This window comes from Pseudocercospora fijiensis (genome assembly GCF_000340215.1).
Source record: "Pseudocercospora fijiensis CIRAD86 unplaced genomic scaffold MYCFIscaffold_7, whole genome shotgun sequence".
NCBI lineage: Eukaryota > Fungi > Ascomycota > Dothideomycetes > Mycosphaerellales > Mycosphaerellaceae > Pseudocercospora > Pseudocercospora fijiensis.
This window is the reverse complement of record NW_006921538.1, coordinates 3,850,332-3,870,396: the sequence shown is the minus strand read 5'-3', so window position 1 is coordinate 3,870,396 and position 20,065 is coordinate 3,850,332. Positions and strand designations below refer to the sequence as shown.

The 20,065-nt window shown below is 48.3% G+C and overlaps 3 protein-coding genes across 3 annotated transcripts; 1 reads left to right on the top strand and 2 right to left on the bottom strand.

Moving 5' to 3' along the window:
• Positions 1–1,186: 1,186 nt before the first annotated feature.
• Positions 1,187–1,678, top strand: MYCFIDRAFT_198753 (uncharacterized protein; the record flags this gene model as incomplete). Its single annotated transcript, XM_007931272.1, has 1 exon — positions 1,187–1,678. One exon carries the CDS (start codon positions 1,187–1,189, stop codon positions 1,676–1,678), a length of 492 nt encoding a protein of 163 aa, XP_007929463.1.
• A 2,791-nt stretch (positions 1,679–4,469) lies between these two features.
• Positions 4,470–6,147, bottom strand: MYCFIDRAFT_204618 (uncharacterized protein; the record flags this gene model as incomplete). The annotated part of the gene is made up of 3 exons (XM_007931271.1): positions 4,470–5,003; positions 5,140–5,177; positions 5,642–6,147. One exon carries the CDS (start codon positions 6,145–6,147, stop codon positions 5,806–5,808), a length of 342 nt encoding a protein of 113 aa, XP_007929462.1. The 3' UTR covers positions 4,470–5,003; positions 5,140–5,177; positions 5,642–5,805.
• A 1,896-nt stretch (positions 6,148–8,043) lies between these two features.
• Positions 8,044–9,451, bottom strand: MYCFIDRAFT_141402 (uncharacterized protein; the record flags this gene model as incomplete). Its single annotated transcript, XM_007931270.1, has 3 exons — positions 8,044–8,470; positions 8,522–8,814; positions 8,867–9,451. The coding sequence occupies 3 exons, from the start codon at positions 9,449–9,451 to the stop codon at positions 8,044–8,046; spliced, it is 1,305 nt and encodes a 434-aa protein (XP_007929461.1).
• Between the last annotated feature and the right edge of the window lie 10,614 nt (positions 9,452–20,065).

Genomic DNA, 20,065 nt, shown 5'->3' with positions numbered 1-20,065 from the left:
TCCAGGGCTGCTCGAGCTGAGCCTTCAACTCGGCGATCTTAGCAGCCTTCCTGTCGAAATCAGGGCGATTTCTTCCTTGGTGCTGTGAGTCAGGGGACAAGACTTGCCAGGACGGCCACGAACATTATCTCGATGGCGACTCTTGCCCAAGTTGAACACCAGCTCTGTACGGAGACATCAAGAATAAGGAGAGGTAGTCCGCTATCGTTCATGCCTGCGAATTTGCGTCGACGGCCGCCAGATCTACTTGATTGCGGAATGCGAGGCTCAGGCTCAGGCGTGCCGTTCAAATGTGCATGCATGGTTGGAGGTGACGAGCCAATATCTGCTGGCGGAGGGGAAGATCGCATCAGAAGATCTCTCAAATGCGGTTATGCATTTGCTCCATTCCGATCTATCTCCTTCAACTCCAGACTTGTCATGCCAAGCCATCTTGAAATGCAGCTCTATCATTTGAACCTTTCTCAAAGTCTCTACTTCTATCTAAACCACTCTCTTCACACTATATACGCCGCACCGTCCCCAGCGCCGAGAAATCTGCATCCAACGGCAACCAGATGGAGTTTTGCCAGTATTGGGAGCTGGACTTTCAGCCCCTGTGAGTCTTGGCAAGTCTTGGCGTGAACGAAGGTGAACAGCCAGCACAGTGACTCTCATAAACATTTCTGCGCCTGAAATCGTCACGTACAAAACACTCTACTTCCTCCTCTTCAACCATCGGCCTTCCTCAAACACACTCACCTCCCAATTCCATCACCGCACATCCTCGCAGCACAACCTCCCTTCAACCCGCGTCGCCCCAACTCTCCGTCTCCCCAACCAGCGACTCCACTCGACATCATGTCAACCACCACCACCTGCCACAAAGTCCTAGGCACCGCCGACCTCCTCGAACAGATCCAGTTGCGCATGTCTCCAAACAACGCAGTCCACAATCGCTACATCTGTCGCATCTTCCAGCAATCCTTCACGTCATCCAAGAAACTCCAAACCCCACTGCTTCTACCGCCAGAAAAGCAGCAATGCCTCGCCAGTCTTGAACGACACGCTGCTTTGCCATCTCCAAACCAACAACTCCCTATCCGTAGAATTCCACGTCTCGAACAAAGAGCTAAAAATCCCGACCCCGGATTTCAGGCTGCAATATAGCGCGAATTTCAACGTGGCACGACTGATTTTCGAAAAGATGCCGGATGAGGTGGAGGCTTTTTATGGGGAGATGTATTCCGCAGATCGGCCCATCCAGATCGAGGTTTTGCTCCGGATCCCGCGCTGGGGGGAAGCTGGGGTGACGTTGTTGAATACGAATTTGGGGGAGGTGGTCGAAGCGGCTGAGGGGCTTGGCGCTGTTGCGAGTCATTGGCGGGATTTGGTGGAGAGTTGTAGTTTTGGTCTTGATAGTGAGGACGAGGGAAACGGGGATGAGATGGATATGGATGTGGAAGAAGAGGATGGTGAAGATGGCATGGATATCGAGGAAGAGGAAGCTGAAGATCCGAGAGCTTGTACTTGCGTCTTTGAGCTCGGTGGCAATGACTGCGATCAGCATTGGGACTGGAAGGATTTCTTGGGCAGCGAGCTGGCTAAGCTGTGCGTTAACCGACCGACTGTTGATGGCGAAGATATCTGGGGAAGCGATATGATCCGGACTTGGAGTGATTGTGGAAGTGAGAGGTGAAGTCACATCAACTTGGCGATGGGCATCGCGATCAGCTTTTGCGTTGGAGAAGCGTTTTTGGAAGGAAGCTGAAATCAGGGCAGACGGGATGTGAACCAGGGATATAGTCATTTGATCGAGCACCCGATTTCCAGAAGCGCAGTGCCGTAAAGGAATAAGAGAAGGGCAGCTCCTTGTAGCATAGAAAGCGCGTCGGACCTCGAAAAGTGCAATGAAAGCATTTCGAAAGTATACTAAGCATTGCTTTCGCCTCCTTATTCCTTGTCGACACATGAATACGACTTGGGAACGGCCGATGTGATGCGTTGGCTAGGAGAGAAAAGCAAGTTGAGGTCAGCAAAGTGTGTTCGAGTAACATCTTAACCTCTTCAGCGGAATGATCACTCACTTACTTGCTTCTACCTCTTTACGACATTGACTCGTGCTAGCTGGATCCCGATCATCCTTCTTCGAAATTCGCATCGTGGAAATATCAAAAGTCGCCGAATGACAGTAGACGTGATCCAAAAGTCGAACAGCTCACCCTTCAACAAGCACAGCGCAGCCTTTCTTTCAAGCCGATACTTGGGACCTGATTGGCCATCGCTTACCTCCCACTTTCGATACTTTCAAGGCAAGTTGGCGGTTCATTGGAATGTCTCTCCAGTGCTCCAAGAGTCTCGAGTCCTGTATCACAGATGTTACCCTCCTTCAATTCACTGCCTTTACAACTTTAAACCTGTTCGCTGGACGTATTTGGCGGCGAAAGAAGTCTGTCCGCATTGATATTCGTGCTGGAATCAATGCCCACATTGATGATCCGAGTGACAAGATTCTCATCCGACGTCAAGCTGTTGGTTGCGAATGGCTTGGCGTTTGGGACAGGCGATGCGGCAATGATGGAGAGATGAAGTGGTGAGTTGTAGGAGAAGTCAAGGCGTATAATAGGAATCCGTGAAGCGCCGTGTTCCGATCGATGTCTCGATCGCCAAGGCTCGGTGCGGCAGCCGGATTCGGCTAGCTCATTAATAATCGAGACGCGTTCATACGCTGCTCTGAGCCCGTGCAACCCGTGGGAGTCGTTCGTCGCCCTCGCTCTCGCTTCCTGTCTCTCGCACCTCGTCCATGATCCCCCGACCTTCTTTCGACCTCACCTCTTCTCTCCTTCACCTACATCATTACCTTTTCTGATCATGCCAGGCTGTGCTCATCCTACCACGTCCTGTGCAGCTCTTACGCATTGCATCTGGCGATCATCATCTCCCCTTACGCCGTGGTGTTGACTGGAAAGGCGTGTCAAAGGACGTGGTATATGTAAAGCTAAGTACAGATGTTTTTCTTTTCCAGAAACATTCGTTCACAAACATGTTCCATCCCTCCGAGTGTTATCCGATCTTCCAGGTCGACAATCACAAGACTTGTGAACGCAGGACGCTGGGACCTGTCTTTCACTCGCTATCCGGACACCTCTCCAATGGCATGCCCGTGCCTCTCCTGGAGCTATGAGACCATTTGATTCAACACCGCAGACGAACTTCCGACAACCTTCCTTCACACCCGCAGCGATACCGCCTACACTTGTTGAATGCTTTTTCGGACACTTCGAAGCGCCCAGTCCAGTCCATCACCACATCACGAGCTCCCAAGCCTCTCCATATCGGCATACGCATCCAAGACCAAGATCTTCAACAGCTCGACATCAGCGCCCTGCAGCATCTCCGGATATGCTCTGATACTATCCCACTTGCTTGCGATCTCGCGTATGGGCCACCACCGACGATCTGTGCTCGACATCTGCGCCTCCGACACCCTGCGGACGATGCGGCTTGCCATGGACAAGATCTCTCCCAGCAAGTCCCGCGGCGAGTAGTTGCTATTGTGCAGCCGCACAAATCGCGGATCAGCACTCCTGGTATCGCTAAGCAGCTCGCGTATCGTCCTCGGCATTCTGCTGTGGGCTGGACCGCGGGCCGATGGATGTGGGTCGTCGTCCTGGTCCTGCAGCTCAAAGCTCTCCGGCAACAGCACCGAGGCAGCAAAGAAGGCCTCGCTCTGCTGAGACAGCTTTCGACGGAACAGTTGTCGCAGCAGTACGCTCTGCATACAACGTCGAGAGATCTCCTGGGCGGAAACGATATGGCCGGACCAGCTGTTGAAGGCGCCTTTGCCATCCCTTGGTCTTGGTCTTTCGGCAAACGGACGATCAGGTCATTCCACGCAGATCCCTCTTCGCCTTGGAGATGCCTGCCCGCACACGCATGCGACCGGTGCTGCGGAATCCAGAATGTCCGATATCGATGCCGCCGAAACGCACTCGCATCTGATAAGATTGGAAGCTGGATGGATGCTGACGCTCGCTCAAGCTTTTCAAATGAAAATGTGCGATCGGGTCGCCTCGGCCACTAGAGTTAGTAGTCTCAAGCTCGAGCTGTTCGTGTTCCGAGTGGGGACGTTCGGCTAGCCCTGGTTCGCTTCCATACTGTGTCACGTGAGAGGGCGAGCACATACATACATGTACTCGACATGCGTGAGAGCGAAGCGTCTCTGGAAAGACTGAGCATTGGACGCGTAAGTCAGCCCTTGTGTGGCCCGCCGCCCGGGGTCCTCATCAGGAGCATCGAATCGGCGCGAGTCAGCATTGAGAATCTGACCACCATTCTGGGTCCGACGTAAAGCCAGCACCAATCCCCTTGACATACGGAGCACGGTTTCGATTTAGTGTCCAGGGTCAAGGAGTAAGTGGGAACTGGTATGTAATGCTTCCAGTTTCGTTGCTCGTGATTGAAGAGTGCTTCAGGAGGACAATGGCTTCTTTTTGCTATCTATGGAGAACGCCGGGACTCAATTGAGAAGCATTGGCAGCCTGTGTGATGAGCAGATCCTTCGCTAGAATGTCCCCAGCAACTTCTCACACCTCCCATCATCGCAGGACTCTCGCTAGTTCTCACACAATGTAAACGGTAGCGTCGATGTCATCCAAGGTCTCGTTTTGAGATGTCGCACGCGCCAGCTTCGCCATCTCGACCAGGCTTCGTATGGATGGGCACAGTAAGGTAGTACTTGAGCTTGTGCTAGTGCAAGAAGACCAAACCCGCTATTCTCTTGCTTCTTCTCTACTAGATCCAAACTTTCCGAATCGAAGTCCCGTCGACACAGCAAGACTTGTGCGACGTTTCGAGGTGGGATTGACACAAAGACGGCATCTGTTTCAACGTTGGAATCGCTGCCGGCCGAACCAAAGCTTGCACAGCCAGCACTCTAAGGCCATGACTGTCTCCTGCGTTGCCCGCCGCCTCAGCGCTCTTGAACACAGCTTGTTTTGTCATGTTCTTCTCCTGCATTCATCCTTGCCAAACGAGACGCTGCATACGGAGCGCCACGTCGTTTCTTTTCTGCTGATTAGAGAGATTGTAAGCAAGCTGTCCCACAGCTTCCAGTTGGCTTCTGTCGAGGATCAAATTTCTCCAGCACAGGAAACTGCTCAGCCTCGACTCCATAGCTCGACTTCGTTGTCGATCTGCTCTGCTCTAGAAAGTGGAAGTAGAGAGCCAAGAAAACGCGTGTCGTGTCTGCTGGGTGCCTGTCGGATCGCCAAAGGTATGCAGCCATCCATCATCAATCCTGCGAAGCAGAGGCATAACTCTTTTTCGACAGATCCAGCTTCTTCCACGGCTTCCAGGCAGAGTTCATGCCGGTGCAGCAATATCGCATAGTGCACCTCCGACGTCGTTCTGTCCCGTGATCAAGATATTTCCACTGTACGCTTGCCGAAAGTCGTTCGGTCCTATCTCCATTCAGACCCTTGCTGGCGGAATGACGTTGGAGACAGAACTCGAAGCCAGACAAGAAGAGGTTATGCAGCACGCTATTCTATACCCTATTTCTCTTGGGAAAGGTACTCTATAAGGTCGACATTCGGAAGAGACTTTCGACTTTTCTTAGATAGGATTTGTGGACCTTGATACCCCTGTTGAACGGGCGCTTTGCATCTCGACGTTTCCCAAATACAAAACACATAATGCACAAATTCTACCGCTCCTGAAGTGAATACCATTCCAACTCTAAATACAGACTACGTTTTTGTGTACAAAAGGAACCACTTCTTGTTGATCAGTTCCCCGCTCGCCCGACCCCCAACTTCGCCACCATCAGGGGCGGTGACATGTAACCTTGTACGAATTAATAGCCGAACTTTCGTCAAAGCAACCGCTGCGATTCGGCGCCTCTCCGTCGAATTTGTCGAGGAAGTGCTGACATTGGCTATCATGGTAGAGTTCTACAGCGCACGGTACCTCCTGTGTGCCATCGAAGTATACATCGAGTGAGACTGCGCTAGGAGAAAGGGAGTAACATTTGCTCGTCCAGCCTGGCGAGTTGGTTCCGAAGTTGAATACACCGACTTGATGTGAACATGCATATTTGTTGTAGAACTTAGCGAAGTGGGCATACGCTGTTGGGATAACAACTGCAAGGATAACTGCGTAATGCATCTTTGTAATGCTACGCGAGGCTTCCGTAAGTTATATCGGATGTCGAATTTCGTCCAGAGTCTCTAGGTTGGGTTTTCGCAAGAACCGTCGAGTTAGGGTCGGAGAGTGTTGTAGGATAAGGATGTAGGACGGATGTCTTGATCTGATGTCTGGATGGAAACGTGTTCCTTTATATATCCTACAGTGGGTATCTGCCTAAAATTAGATCCAACACAACAGAAAAGGCAAATTACACACTAGGAATTGTACGGTATGCCGGCCGTGCCTATCTCCATTCAGACCCTTGCTAGCGGAAAGTAGTGTTGTGGGTTTACAGCCCCTGAGAAGAGATGGAGGTTGTGTACATCGTATATTATACTGGTGTACACCCATGGATACACATCGGGTATGCCCGAATACTAGGATATCCGAGCAATATTAAGCAGCTTGGCGGGTTGTAGGCGGGATATCAGCGTATCCGATAACTCCGCCTTGTGTATATATAACGAGCTTGCCTAAAAGGGTCGTATATATAGTGTATTACAGAGCGTGTACACTATCCACAGGTTGGTGGACCCCATCACTAGCGGAAAGACGTTGTAGTTTATTTACAAACCCCTTGCGAAGTATACCATTTCGAGCAGTATAGTCTACAATCAATCCGGGATTGCAATCTAGATTAGCTTAGCAATTCAATCCAATTCAATCCGGCTTATTCCTGCTAACTAAGCAATTTAATTCAATTTAATCTAGCCCCGTTCTAAAGCAATTCGATTTAATCTAGCCCTTTTTAAAGCAATCCAATTTAATTTAGGGGCTGAAGGGCTAAATTAGGTAGGCTTAGCAATTCAATCCAATCTAATCTCGCCTAGTCCTGCTAATTTAGCAATTCAATCTAATCTAATCTAGCCCCTATTAAAGCAATCCAATTCAATCCAATCTAGGGGTCCTAGCAATCTAATTCAATTTAGGGGGGGGGGGGTCTAGATTAATTGGATTAATTGTAGACTACACTGCCGGGAACTGAAACGTGGGATTTAAGATGAAGGAAGTTACATATAAAAGGAAAGTAGAAGGTAGGTGGAAGTTACGAGCTTGTATGCGGAGCGGCTGAGTAGAGGTAACGTATGTAAGGAGGCTTTCGTAATGCTACCCACCTCGTTAGCGCGGTGGGAAGGGCCGCCGCTAGCTGTTTCTAGTAGATACCAATCGATTAGTAGTTAGTTTAGCATTGATTAGAAAGCGGCAACTTCCGCGAATCTCGACAGCTAACATTCCCTCAGGCCGACCCTCGCTAGACCCTGACTTGGCGGCACTTAGCTATTCGACTAGGCTTCAAACCACATACTTCTACATCAGTATATTCTGCTACAATACATTGCCTACAATTTTGGAATTATAGAACTCGACGCTGCGATTATTTTAGTGCAAAAATCAGTACAATTGCATCGCTATAGAGCGTACAGTAATTCGTAGAAGTATCGATGTAGAACGCTGAGATGCTTACAAATCCACGCTAACGAACGGCCGGAATCACGAAAGCCTCCTTGCATACGTTACGTAGGTTCGGTCACCAGCCAGCTCGGAAACTTCTTGCTCGTCGCCACCTTCCAGCTTCATGACTGATCCGAGCCCCATCCCTTCACTTTGCAGCATGTCATTTCTCGATAGATTCCTATTTGGCAGTCCTAAAGATCCTCATAAGCATCACTGAGTTGCTCTTGAGTTGCGGTGAGGGTGCCTATGACGAAACGAATCGAAAGCGAACCTTGGAAATCACACGGAAAATCTTTTCAACGACAGCATTTGATTTCATTCATGGAATACAATACCACATATCCAGATAACAACATCATCCGCATCCTCCTTGCCATCGTGTCATCATCCCTCTCTTCTCCATTCCCGTCCCTTCCCTTCTCACGACTGAACAGCCCCCGGCGCAACCGGCCCCGTCGGCCCCCCATAAGTCGAGAACCCCGGACAAGCCGTCAACGCATTCTGATTAACAATCCCAATAGCCGCACAATTCAGACTCGAAGTGATCCCATCCAGCGACGTAACGAGCGGCGCAACAAGCGGATTACTCAGCTGCAATCCAGTGATGAGTGGAATCTCCGCCTTCGCGAAAGCCGAAGCGAAGCAGAGAGGGTTGGCGGCGACTTGTTGGGCGGTGTAGGCGCCGCTGGTGAGCTGGCTGGGATCGATGGGGGAGTAAGTGTTGACTTTGCCCTTGTTGCAGCCGATGGTGAGGATGCGGGGGTCGGCTTGGGCGAGGTAGAGGATGTCGGCTTCGAAGTAGGGGATGGAGTATTCGTCGGAAGGGTTGCGTTTGTACCAGTTGTCTCTGTGGAGGGAGTTGGTGAGGCGTTAGTGGAGGGGATGGGATGGTACGTACGGGATGCGCTCGTAGCCGGGGGTGTGCTTGAGGTTGTTCTCGGGACCGGTGACGGACATGAAGCTCTTGAGGACGTTTTTGTTCAGGATGCCTTCTGGGTTCTCGGCGGACTTGTTGGACATGAAGCGGTAGATGAAGGTGAAAGCGGCCTGAGATACTTCGATACCGCCGAACGGGAGGTAGGCGTAGTATGGATTCTTGTTGATGGACTCTGTAAATCGGTCCTTTCGGAATTGACGGAGCACGTCAAGGTTGTAGTTGGCGGTCGCAGCGTTTGGCTGGCGGTTGTAGAGCTAAAACGAAGATCAGAGTTGCAGCTGAAAATTCAGGAATGATGATATTTACGTTGTTGAATTGCGACATAACAAACTTGGTGTTAGAGCCGTACTGGTTTAAGTCGGACTTGATTGGCGAAGAGTCGGTCTCGTAGTTGTTGTGCGAGCCGAGAATACCAGTGTGCGGCAGACCACCGATAGACCAAGAGGAACCGTCACCATCGACAATAGCGCCGTAGAGGGCGAGGAAGCCACCAAGATCCTTTGCCATACCAAACACAGTATTCGTGCCATCAATAAACTGCTGTATGGTGGCTCGACCGTTCCTTGGTAGGTACCCATGATTGGCCATGGCGTTGAGACCTGGGCATTCTCCACGCTCGTCGGTTGGGCCTGGAGCTTGGAATGCGTGGGCGCCAGTGTTGCTGACATACTGTGCCTTGGCATCGAATGGTGGCGGAACGAGTGGAAGGGCGCCGGCACCCTGTGGAGAGGCAACAGCTTGTCTTTCGGCGATACCAGCTTCGAGCATCTCTCTGGCCTCGAGCCATTTGGCGCGGACGCCTTCTTGAAGAGGTCCAGTCAACATCTCCATGTTCATTGGCCAGGCCATGGCGGCGCTGGCCATCAAAGCAGTGACTCCGACGGTCTTCATCTTGTTAGCTGTACGAGAGGAACAACAAGAAGCGAGGAAGAATTGATGGTCTGAAGGCGATAAGAGCAGGTATGTATAGCAGTACAAATACCGCGCTTACGATTGGTTGTGGCGTCTGCATCCACAATAATTCGCTAGTCGGCACCAACATAAGTCTCTCGACCACCGCAAAGTCATCGTGGTCACTGCCTCGATGTAGCCTAGGATAGAGTTCCCTCCATCGAGGCCTGCGGGAAGTCGATTGAGCAGAAGGGTACGCCGATTGTTTCCAAACGGGACGCTGACATACCGGACAGCAAATCAGAATACCTGCTTCTCGTGATCGGCGGACGCCACCTAGATCTTTACATGGACGACTTGTAGTTGCTCTTTGAAGCACACCCATGTGGCGGCATATGGGCTGCTTGCTCCCTCTCCAGAGGCTTTCCGCATTCAGACTTATGACCGAAGAAATCCGCCGTTGATGAGATGGCTACGCGTGACTCTGCCCGGCCCTGCCAAGCACGCCTCTTCAAGCCTTGAACATTGCTTATTCTATCAGGCGGCTTCGAAGACTAGAGTGTGGTGTGGCCGAACCCCAGTTTGTCACTGTTTGTGGTTTGTGGTCGAAAAGATGACGTTCCTGAAAGCTTCCACGAGAAAAGCCATGCCGTACGGGAAGAGGTCTGATAGGGCTGCTCGCAAGTGGCGTTTCGCTTTTCTGGAGAAACATAATAAGAGGAGTGCTGATCACTTTATGCGGCCTTGGAATCTGCCCGGATGCATTATTTTGAACGAGAACGATTCGTCGTTGAAGTTGCTTTGGCTGATCTTGATCCAGAACAAGTCTTTGTGAAGTCTGCAACTCCCGAGGCTTGGATTTGGATCAGATATGAGTGGATGGTGTCGATTGCAACCCCCGCAGACGCCACCTGCGGCCCGGTACATGTGTCTGTGAAGGATGGACTCCCAAGTCATTCTATCGATATGTGCCGAGGCGTTTTTGGCTGGGAGGCTTGATGACCAAGTTTCGCAAGGCGTAATAATAATAAGTGTAGTGTCCGCTTCATGCCTTCATTAGACCATTCATCTCTTAATGACTCTTGTTGACTACTGGACTTCTAGCGTCATCTTCTACCTCCATTCAGGCGCCCCGCTTTGTAGGCTTGTATGGACCTTCTACCCAAATTTAGTACCTTCTACCTTCCACCTTCTACCTTCTACCTTCTACCTTCTACTCTGTCTCTACGTCCTTATATTATCTCTCCGCCAAGTACACTAATATATATCTAGCTTAGCGGTCTATGCTAAGCCTATAGCGAAGCGCCTAAAAGAAAACCGTATAGCTCCTATATAACCGTCCGGTATACAAACGAGAATTCGAATTTATAGAAGCATAACTATATATTAGATAGACAAACCTAAAAAAGCTGTTCTACGCAATAATACGATCTTTTAAAATAGCTATATAAAGTATACGTTAAAATATTAAATTAAAGCTATAAATGCGATCTTCTAAGACAGGTCTTCCGGTAACTGCGTTTGTTCTACCCTCCTTTATATTACTTATATACAAACGGTATATAAAACGCTAAGTAAATTACGAGCGGACCCTTAGATTAACCGCCGCTCGTACCTCCGACTCTTAGAATACCTATATTCTTAACCCTTTGCCTTTATCTTACTACCGAGGGCTATACTATACTACTAGTATATATGCACCTTTACTCGTAGTAATTCCTTTATCTAGCACGTTCTTAGACTCGAATAGGCCTAACGAAGGGTCTAGAGAGCCCTTTAGATACCTGTTTGCCTTATCGCACCTCGCTATCGTACCTCGCTATCGCCTACTAATAGTATACTATAACTAACCTACCGCGACCAACCTATCGCGACTAACCTACTAACAAACAGACAATAGCGCTACCTCCGAGGGGCACTCGCAAGCAGCGTAATAGGGAGAAGAAGGATAGGGCTAAGAAGCGCAAGACTAATAGATAGTAGAATAAATCCGAGTAGCACTTTCTAATAGCACTTCTAGGTCGCGCCGCTATAACTCGAGAGCGCCCGGATTTTAGTTACTTGCTACTAGTCTAGTAGCCTAAGAACAAGCGAGATTATAAAGTATAGTTCTAGATCCGTTGCGATTGTATTAACGCCGCCGATAACCTATTGTCGTAGGACTAAGTTAAGCAACTCGTATATAATGCCGCAGCTTCTCTAGAGGCTAAGAATATCTACCGTAATATCGTTACCGCTAGCCTTATTAAGCTATTAGATCGCCTTTATCTAGGAAAAGGATATTAGCCGAAGGACGTCTAAATCGATCTAGTCTTCGCGCTAATCTTCGGCGGTAGCGATGTTCTATAGATCTCGAAGATAGGCGAGGGCAAGAGCTTAGTATTTATAGCCTTTACGTATTTGACTAGCCTTATTACCCTCTAGTTTATACCGCTAAATCGCCTTAGCGAGGAGCAGGCTAAGGTCGTCGAGAACCGGTATTAATAGCTGCAGTTAGATAGCCAGTTAGATAGCTAGTTAGATAGCTAGTTAGATAGCTAGCCGATCGAGCGAGATAGTATCGTTAACGCTATTAATATTACCTCCGAAACTATAAGCCTCTATCCTAAGCTGTACGACTATATTACTAATAGTAGATATTATTATGTTATCCTAAGTCTAGAAACCGGTGCTAGTCTAGCCTTTAGGAAGCTACTATAGGACCCTAAGGTTCGTGCCCGCATAGGTCTCGTAGTAATCGATAAAGTCTATCTTGTTAACAAGTAGCGTAACTTTCGGAAGGAATATACACAGATCTTCGCTCTACGTAAGTTGCTCCGTAATGACACAGTTTGGCTCGGCTGTTCTACGACAATGTCCGAGGATATAGAGGACTTTGTACTTAAATATAGTAGATTTCGTCTAGTTAGTAATTAGCTATTTTAGACTAAGATTATTCGTAGCAGTGTCGATCGTCTAGATACTACGTATATCCTACGTACTATTCTAAAGAATTAGCTCCGCTTATACGAGTACCTATATTTCGCTATCGATAGTACATTCGACCTAGAGACTAAGGAAGCTACGCCGATAAACATTAAGAAGGCCCTCTTGTTTATTAATAGTCGTAAGTATGTCTAGGATCTAGCTAATGTTATTTGGCATTAGCTAGTCGCAACGACTGCTAAGTGTAGGGACTAGAAGAAACGATATACATAGGACAACAAAGGTGTTAATATATATACTATAGTAACATTCTATACTAGTAGTATCGCTAAGCGAGACTAGAAGCGCCGGTATAACCGCTTCTATAAGACTATAGAGCATCTAGATAGGCTATCGGAACACCGGATTATAGTTGCTACTACTGCTTTTAGTATTAGCCTAAATGTACTAGATATTAAGCTTGTTTACTAGACTAGGTTTACTCTTACGCGCGATATCGAGGATGTTGTCTAACGTCTTAGCCGTGCCGGTCGTGCTATTCTACGTAGTTTGGCCTTTATCTTCCTACTATACTACATCGATAATCGTCTTAAGCAGCCGCGGCTAGAATCTAACTACCCGGCAATTAAGCTTCGCCGACGTAGATCGTATAGAGCATTCCGGCTATTAGGGCTCCGCTAGTCTAAGCTTCTAGGAGAAGATACTAATACGCTAGGTGCTTAAGAAGCCGCTAATAATAATAATAATAATAATAATAGCGATAGCGATAGCGATAGAAACTACTAGACTAAGAATGTTAGGATACGCTCTATAGAGCGGAGACGGACACGATTCTAGTATACAAAGATAATTAATTGTTAGTTAGTTACTAGCCTAGGAAACTATATACATTAATCGTCCTAATCTGCGGCAGGATCGATAGTATCCGGAGCAGGATCGGCCGCACTACTATCTAAACCGTAACAACCTCCCCCCTAAAAGGAAAGACTTATACGCCCTCGTATATAATGCGCCGCCTAATGCTTCTTAGTACTGTATCTACTAATGCTAATGCTTATGCCATTTGCACTATATCCTGTTAATCGTATACTAATACTTATACTAATAGGTGACTTCTGCACTATATCCTGTTAGTCGTATGCTAATGCTTATGCTAATAGATGCTTTCTGCTACGCTTAGGGGTAGATAGCGACCCGTCGTCGGCCTAGGCGTTAAGGGCATCGCGCTTGCGCTTGCGCTTCGACTCTAGGGTCTCCGTAGAGGGCTCTAGCCGAGTAACGGTCGGTATAATAGTAGCCTTCTTGCGGAGGACGTGTAGATCTATCTCCTTAGCGATGCTATTATATAGGCCTATAACCTTAGCTATATGCGCCGCCGTCTCGTAGGTAGTGTCTAGCGCCGCGTTAGGCATTATCTTCTCCGTAAGCTTACTAAAATCGATTAAGCCGTCGCTATAGCGGGCGTCTAGGTCTAAAGTGTATTTGCCTAGGTATCGATCGGTTACCTCCTATAGGCCGTTAATCTCCTCTTCGGTAGCATTACTAATACTACCGCCGAGAATTGCTAGCGAATCGGCCGGAACTAAGGCGATAGTAGGCAGGTTACCGGCAGTATCGTAGAGAAAATCGTCCGCGAAGAGCGCTATATTTTGCTTGCCGGTCTAAAGCGCGACCTATACTGCTACGCGGTTCTAAGCGGCCGTTACTAGTATTGTATCTCTACTGTCCTTTATCTACGCTATAAGGTAGTCGTAATACTTAGCCTATCGATATACGAGAAGTGCGTTCTAGTTAAGGGAGCGGTTAGTAAGCATCGTCTAATTAACTACTAGTTGCAGGCGGCCTCTAGCGCCGCTTAGAGCGTAGGGGGGTAGGGTCGGAAGTAGCGGCAATTTAAGGTCTACCTACTCGATCGCGCTAGTAAATATAGCGGCATTTTCGGTATTATTGCTCTCCTTACGCGACGGCGGCGGTAGTAGCAGTATACTATAGTTGCTGTCTGCGCGTAGTCGTATACGACTTAGCTTGTCGGCCTCTAGCTATTTGTTAACGCGGCCGCCTCGCGACCCGTTATTTTAGCTCTATAACGGAGACGGGGCGGCCTAAGGCAGAATCTTGCTAAAAGTAACAGCGTTCGTAGTGTTACCCTTATCTAGCTTATAGTTATCGTTAGGAATAAGGTAGGAAGACACCGGGTCCTACGTCTCGTCGACGTTATACTAACGAGCGCTCTCGTTACGATCCGCGAGCGAATTAACTACGTTATCTCTCGCCGCTGCCGGCACGAAGGCGTTAGGTACCGGTTGCTTGTTTATCTTCTTCTTAGGCTAGTTCTTTAAGATTCCTAAGGGCACTCTAAAGCTAGCGGGTAGGTTCGCTATAATCTTGTCTATATAGGCCTTAAATAGGTTACTTATATAGTCCTTATCTCTAAAGGATAGCTATACGATCGCGTCCTAATCGACGGCGATCTTCTTATCGAGAGTAAGTATAGGGATCTTCTTAAGTTTGGCCTCGGCGTAGCTTATATACTCGCGATATCCTACTAGAACCTAAGGATATCCGTACGATTTGTATATTACCGTATCGTCGTATATCTTGTTAGGGTCGACTAGGTCGGCGGTATAGCCCTCTCCCCGTAGGGAATAGACGCCGTATACGCAGACATAGCGCTAATAGTAATCCTTAACGTCCTAAGTAACCGCCGGTTCGCCTAACTAGCGACGCTGCGGCAATAGGAGACCTTAAGCGTTAAACGTCGTTAACTAGTATCGCTATAGCTATTCGGCGCTAATAAGGCTAGCGACCTTTATACGTATTAGTATATAGACGCATCGGTCGCTAATTTGCGCGTTTTCTAGAGAGAAGCGAAGCGTAGAGAGTCGACCTATAATAGGGTCGAATAGGAATTAGTAGACTAGAGCGTTAGTAAGATCGGCCTTACTACCCTTTTCCTAGGCAATTCTCGTACTAACCTCGCGGTCGACGCCTCGGGTATAATAGATAATATCCGAACCGTCGACGGCGCGGATATACGGGGTAGGGCGTCCGTTGCCTATAATAGCGACGATATAGTCGAACGGAAGTGTCTCTTCGACCTAGTTATAAGCTACAATAAGCGGGAGCGCTAGTAGATACTATACGTTTCGTATAAATTAGCGGATAGCGAGACCGATCGCGCGATATCGTAGAGGCGGTAGTTACGCGAAGAAGCGGTAGTCGGTTAGAGGCTAATCGTCGACGGCGTCCGGTCCGTAGCGCAAGTACGCGGACTAAAACGTTACTAATCGCGGGAAAATTCCTCTAAATTTCGTGTCTAACGTTAGAAAATCGAGTAGACGGCCGTCGGTATCGAGGGCTTTGCGCGTATATAACCGAATAAGGGTACGTTCCGCTATAGGATCGGTATAATTAGAAAGATCGTGCTCGTTGTCCGGATAGTTATACTTCTCGATTAACTCTAGCGTACGGAAAATAGAGTAGTCGAGTTCTAGGCCGCTATCTAGGATATAGAAGGTCGTAACTAGCTTGTTATATTCGCGTTCCTAAAGGGTAGCGTCTACGTCGTATACCGGTTGCGCGGTATAGTAATGCAGTTCGGTAGGGATCTATATCGGGTTGTCGTAATATAACAACTTTAGATAGAGCGGGTAGAGCTTTAAGCGCGCCTAAATATATTCTACCTACTAATCGTAAGGCTTGTTTAGGCGAAACAGCTCTAGCAAGGCACCGTTTACGTCCCGTTTAAATAAAGCTTAGAAGATATATTGCGCTCTATCGTAGTAACGGTTACTATAAAACTCCTTATCGCCCTTAATGCCTATAGACCGGATTCTAGCTACTAAGGAGTCGCACTCCTCCGCTTCTTTTAGCTAGCGGATGCAAGCGGCCTCTAGCGTTTCCGACTGTCCGACGAAGCCGCGCGTTCTTAACTCGTCGATAGTGCGCTAGTACTAAGTAAATTCGGCGTCGCGCCGGAATTAGTATAATTAGGGCCGACGACCGGGCAAAGGCAGGGCGAAATAAATAATTCGCTTAGCAATTATATCGTTAGTTAGTAGTCTCGATCGTAATAGTTAGAGCACTAGCGGTAGCGCCTCTAGGGACGTAGGTCGTAGGCGAGAACGCGCAGACGCCGGCTAAGCGCGTAATCGAGATATCGGTAGGGCCTACGAGTGCAAGAATAGCGCTTAAGATCGTAGCTACAATATAGGTAATAACAATTTCGGTAGTGCGGCTAGGAACTGCGGAGATAGCGGCGGTAAAGTCGATTATTATTACGCTAAAGTCGATTATCCTAGTAACTTCGGCGGTAGCTACGGAGACCGCGGAGGTAAAGTTAATTATCCTAACGACAATGAGATCGCCGGTGCTACTCGTAACGTCGACGTACGCTCTACCTACGGTCCGTTATCTATCGAATGTTCTAGGCCTATTAACCGAGCGCGTGCTTCCTTAAGAGCCTCGTTAAGCGTCTTACGTACGCTTTCGTGTCTGTCCCTTAGAGCTTCTAGTACGTCTAGCCCTATATCGGTAGTAGGGTTGTACTAATCGTAACGCAAATAATAGGCATCGCCCTCGGTATAGTCCCGTAGGTGCGCGTAGTTAGGTCGATAGCGCTAGACGTACTCTCCCTCGATCGCATCCGTAGTATTAGCGCTCTTAGGTACGAAGTCCTACGTATCGAGGTATAGGTTCTACGACTAAGCCGGGTTATCGCGCTAGATAGCGTCGATCTTTTAGAAGATTTAATAGCCGCGAAGTAGCGGAGTATCCTACTAAGCGCCGTCGAATAGATAGGCCGCTAACGTCGCGCTCCAATTGCGCCTAGTCGTAAGCGATTCGATAGCGCTTCTCTAACTCGCTTTCGTAAAGGAGTAAGTCGGGTTCGCTACTACGATAACCGCTAGCGCGTAGGCGCGCAAGTAGGCAAAACTCGCATCGCGCGGTAGCTTAAGGGCTAAATTAGGGAGGATTAGTCTCGCGTTAGCGAACTAGCGACGCTAGGCCGTATTAAATTGTCTAATCGTTAGGCTAGTATTGTTTAATCCGGGCTCGTTAGGATAGGCCGCGAAGTAGTCCTCTATTTCTATCTAGTCCGCCTTATTCTTACCTTAATCGTCCTCTAAGTTAGCACTATCCCGCTGCGCTTTATTCTCCTCCTAATTACTACCTAGCTCGCCCTTATCGGCGTCGTTTCCGCTGCCCTTTTCTCTAGCATTTTCCCGATCGCCGCTCCGCTCGTTACTATCGGCCCTATTCTCCCTAGCATCCTAACTAACATCTTCCTAACCGGCGTCGAGTTCGCTATCCTCGGGGTCTTTAGCAACCTCTAGGGTACGGCCGGTAACAAACAGGCTATCGCTAGGGGCGACGCGGCGCTTAGCCTCGCAGTCGGCGAGTATCTAGCCGTAGTATTCTACGCCTCTATTAGTAATATAATAGTATGCGCCGTTACGGAGAAAGACGTAGCCGTCTATAACGAGTGCCTCGGTAGCTAGGAAAACGGAGTAGGTCGGCTAAGTAAAGGCCTTAGCTACCGCCGAGTAGAGAGCAACGAGCTATAGGTCGCCTAATAAAAGATAGGCTAAGATCTGCCTACAGGCTTCGGCGGTTTCCTAGGGCATTTCCTTCTTCTAGCGTAAGTAATAGGGGGGATCTCGGCCTCCTTCGTAGCAACGATAGCCTTCCTTTCCGGTCTCGGTAATTGTAAACAATCCGTTTCCTATATTCTCTAAAAGGCCGTCGGTGTATATTAGGCTTATTCTAACGCTAACCGTCTAAGTCGGTAGGCCGGCAATTTTCGTAATATATACTTTAACATCGTCTACCGTAAACTATGCGTCTTTTTCTAAGGAAACGCCTACTGCGAGAACTTGCTTTTCTTATACTTGCTATAACGGTTCTCCTAGAACCGGCTCTATCGTAGGCGCCTCTAATATCGCGCTCGCCGAGCGAAACTAAATATCGACGTTCTACTACAAAAAGGCAAGGAATATATTCTAATCGAGAATCCGGGTTAGGATATTAAAAGTAATGCTAATAGTACGGATAGGATAGCGACTATCGGCAACTCGGGCCGGTTGCCGTCTACGATAACGGTTAGGGTCTAAGATAGCGCGGTAGGAATAGGTTAGCTGCCGGTATAAGCGCGTTACGACTCCGTAGGAGCCGCGTTACCGCGCTAGCGCTCGGACCGACGCGGCTACGTTTCGTCTAAAAAAGGCTAACGATAGCGCGTTTTCTAGACTACTCTTCTAATACTCTTCTAAGGCGGTTGCTCGTCTTCGGGATGCGCTTACTCGAACGCCTCGACTAATTCTCGCGCGGCTTCTAGATTATCGATATCGTACTAAACGTTATAGGCGTCGCTATAGCCGAGCTACTTAACTAGAAACTAGCGGATCGGCTTGCTACGGCGAACGATTGTACGTCTATCGAGCACCCTCTCTATCTCGTAAGAATCTCCTTCGTTATAATCGCTAAGTGCTTCTTCTATAGCTACTAGCGGTAGTTCGTAATTAGCCTTTCGTTTAAAGGGATCTAGCTCCGATAGGGCCTTCTTAAGATACGCGATAGAGATTACTAGATAGATTTTCATAATCGGCGGTAGCTCGAGACGGTATACGAGCCGACCGATACGCTCGAGTACCTTAAATAGACCTTCGCGACGATAGCCGAACTTCCGTAATTGCCCTAGAACCTTATAGCCCGAATAACCGAGCCTAACGGAGAGCTTAAGTATAACTTTATCGCCCGGACGCAGCATTAGTAGCTTATGCTTAGCGTTATATCGTTCTTTTATCTTTATCGCTCCCTACGCTATCGCATCCTAGGCTTCCTTCTAGATCCTGCCTCGGGCTGCCGCTAATTCGTTAGGGTAATCGTCTAAGTGCGTAATCGAGTCTAGGTTCGTACGCTTCCCTATTACGATTTCGTTAGGCGACTATCTAGTTATAGCGCTGCGGGAATTGTTTAATATAGCCTAGAGAGAAGCGATATACTGCGTCTAATCTTCGCCTAGGTATTCGGAGAGCTAGTATCGAAGTACAGTTTTAACCGTCTAATTTGTTCTTTCCGATTGCCTATCGGTTTAGGGATAGTATACTATAGAAGTTAGCAGCTTAGAACGCAATCGGTCGAAGATACCCTTTATAAAGCCTAAGAGCTAACGCGGATCTCGATCGGCAATTATTACTATAGGGAAGCTTATATCTATAAGGCAGAGGTAGTCGATATACGCTACGCCCTACCGTACTGCCTCCTAATCTTTACGACCTACGACTATTGCTACCTTTTTAGAGAATTTGTACGTAGATGTAAGGATAGCATCTATGCTACTAGGACTAACTAGTAGCGCCGTTACTAGATCTACCGTAGCGGTATAGAAACGCCTCTAGTCGGCGGGGATAGGTTACAATTCGCTATATAGCGCATACGCTACGTTTAGGATTTAAGAGGCACTACTAGCAATAGTCGATGTATTTGCGGAGTTTCCTGCTTATACCCTAGATACTAAAAAGACGCTTAAAGCCGGTTCGTAGCAGCGATAGGGAACCCTTAATAGTGCCTATCGTCGTACGCTTGCGTAAACACGTCTTTAACTTATAGATGCTAAAGGATTCATACAAACGCTTCGCGACCTGCCCGTAGATTCGCGGTAGTAGAGCAGGTCGTCTCGCTTAAAGA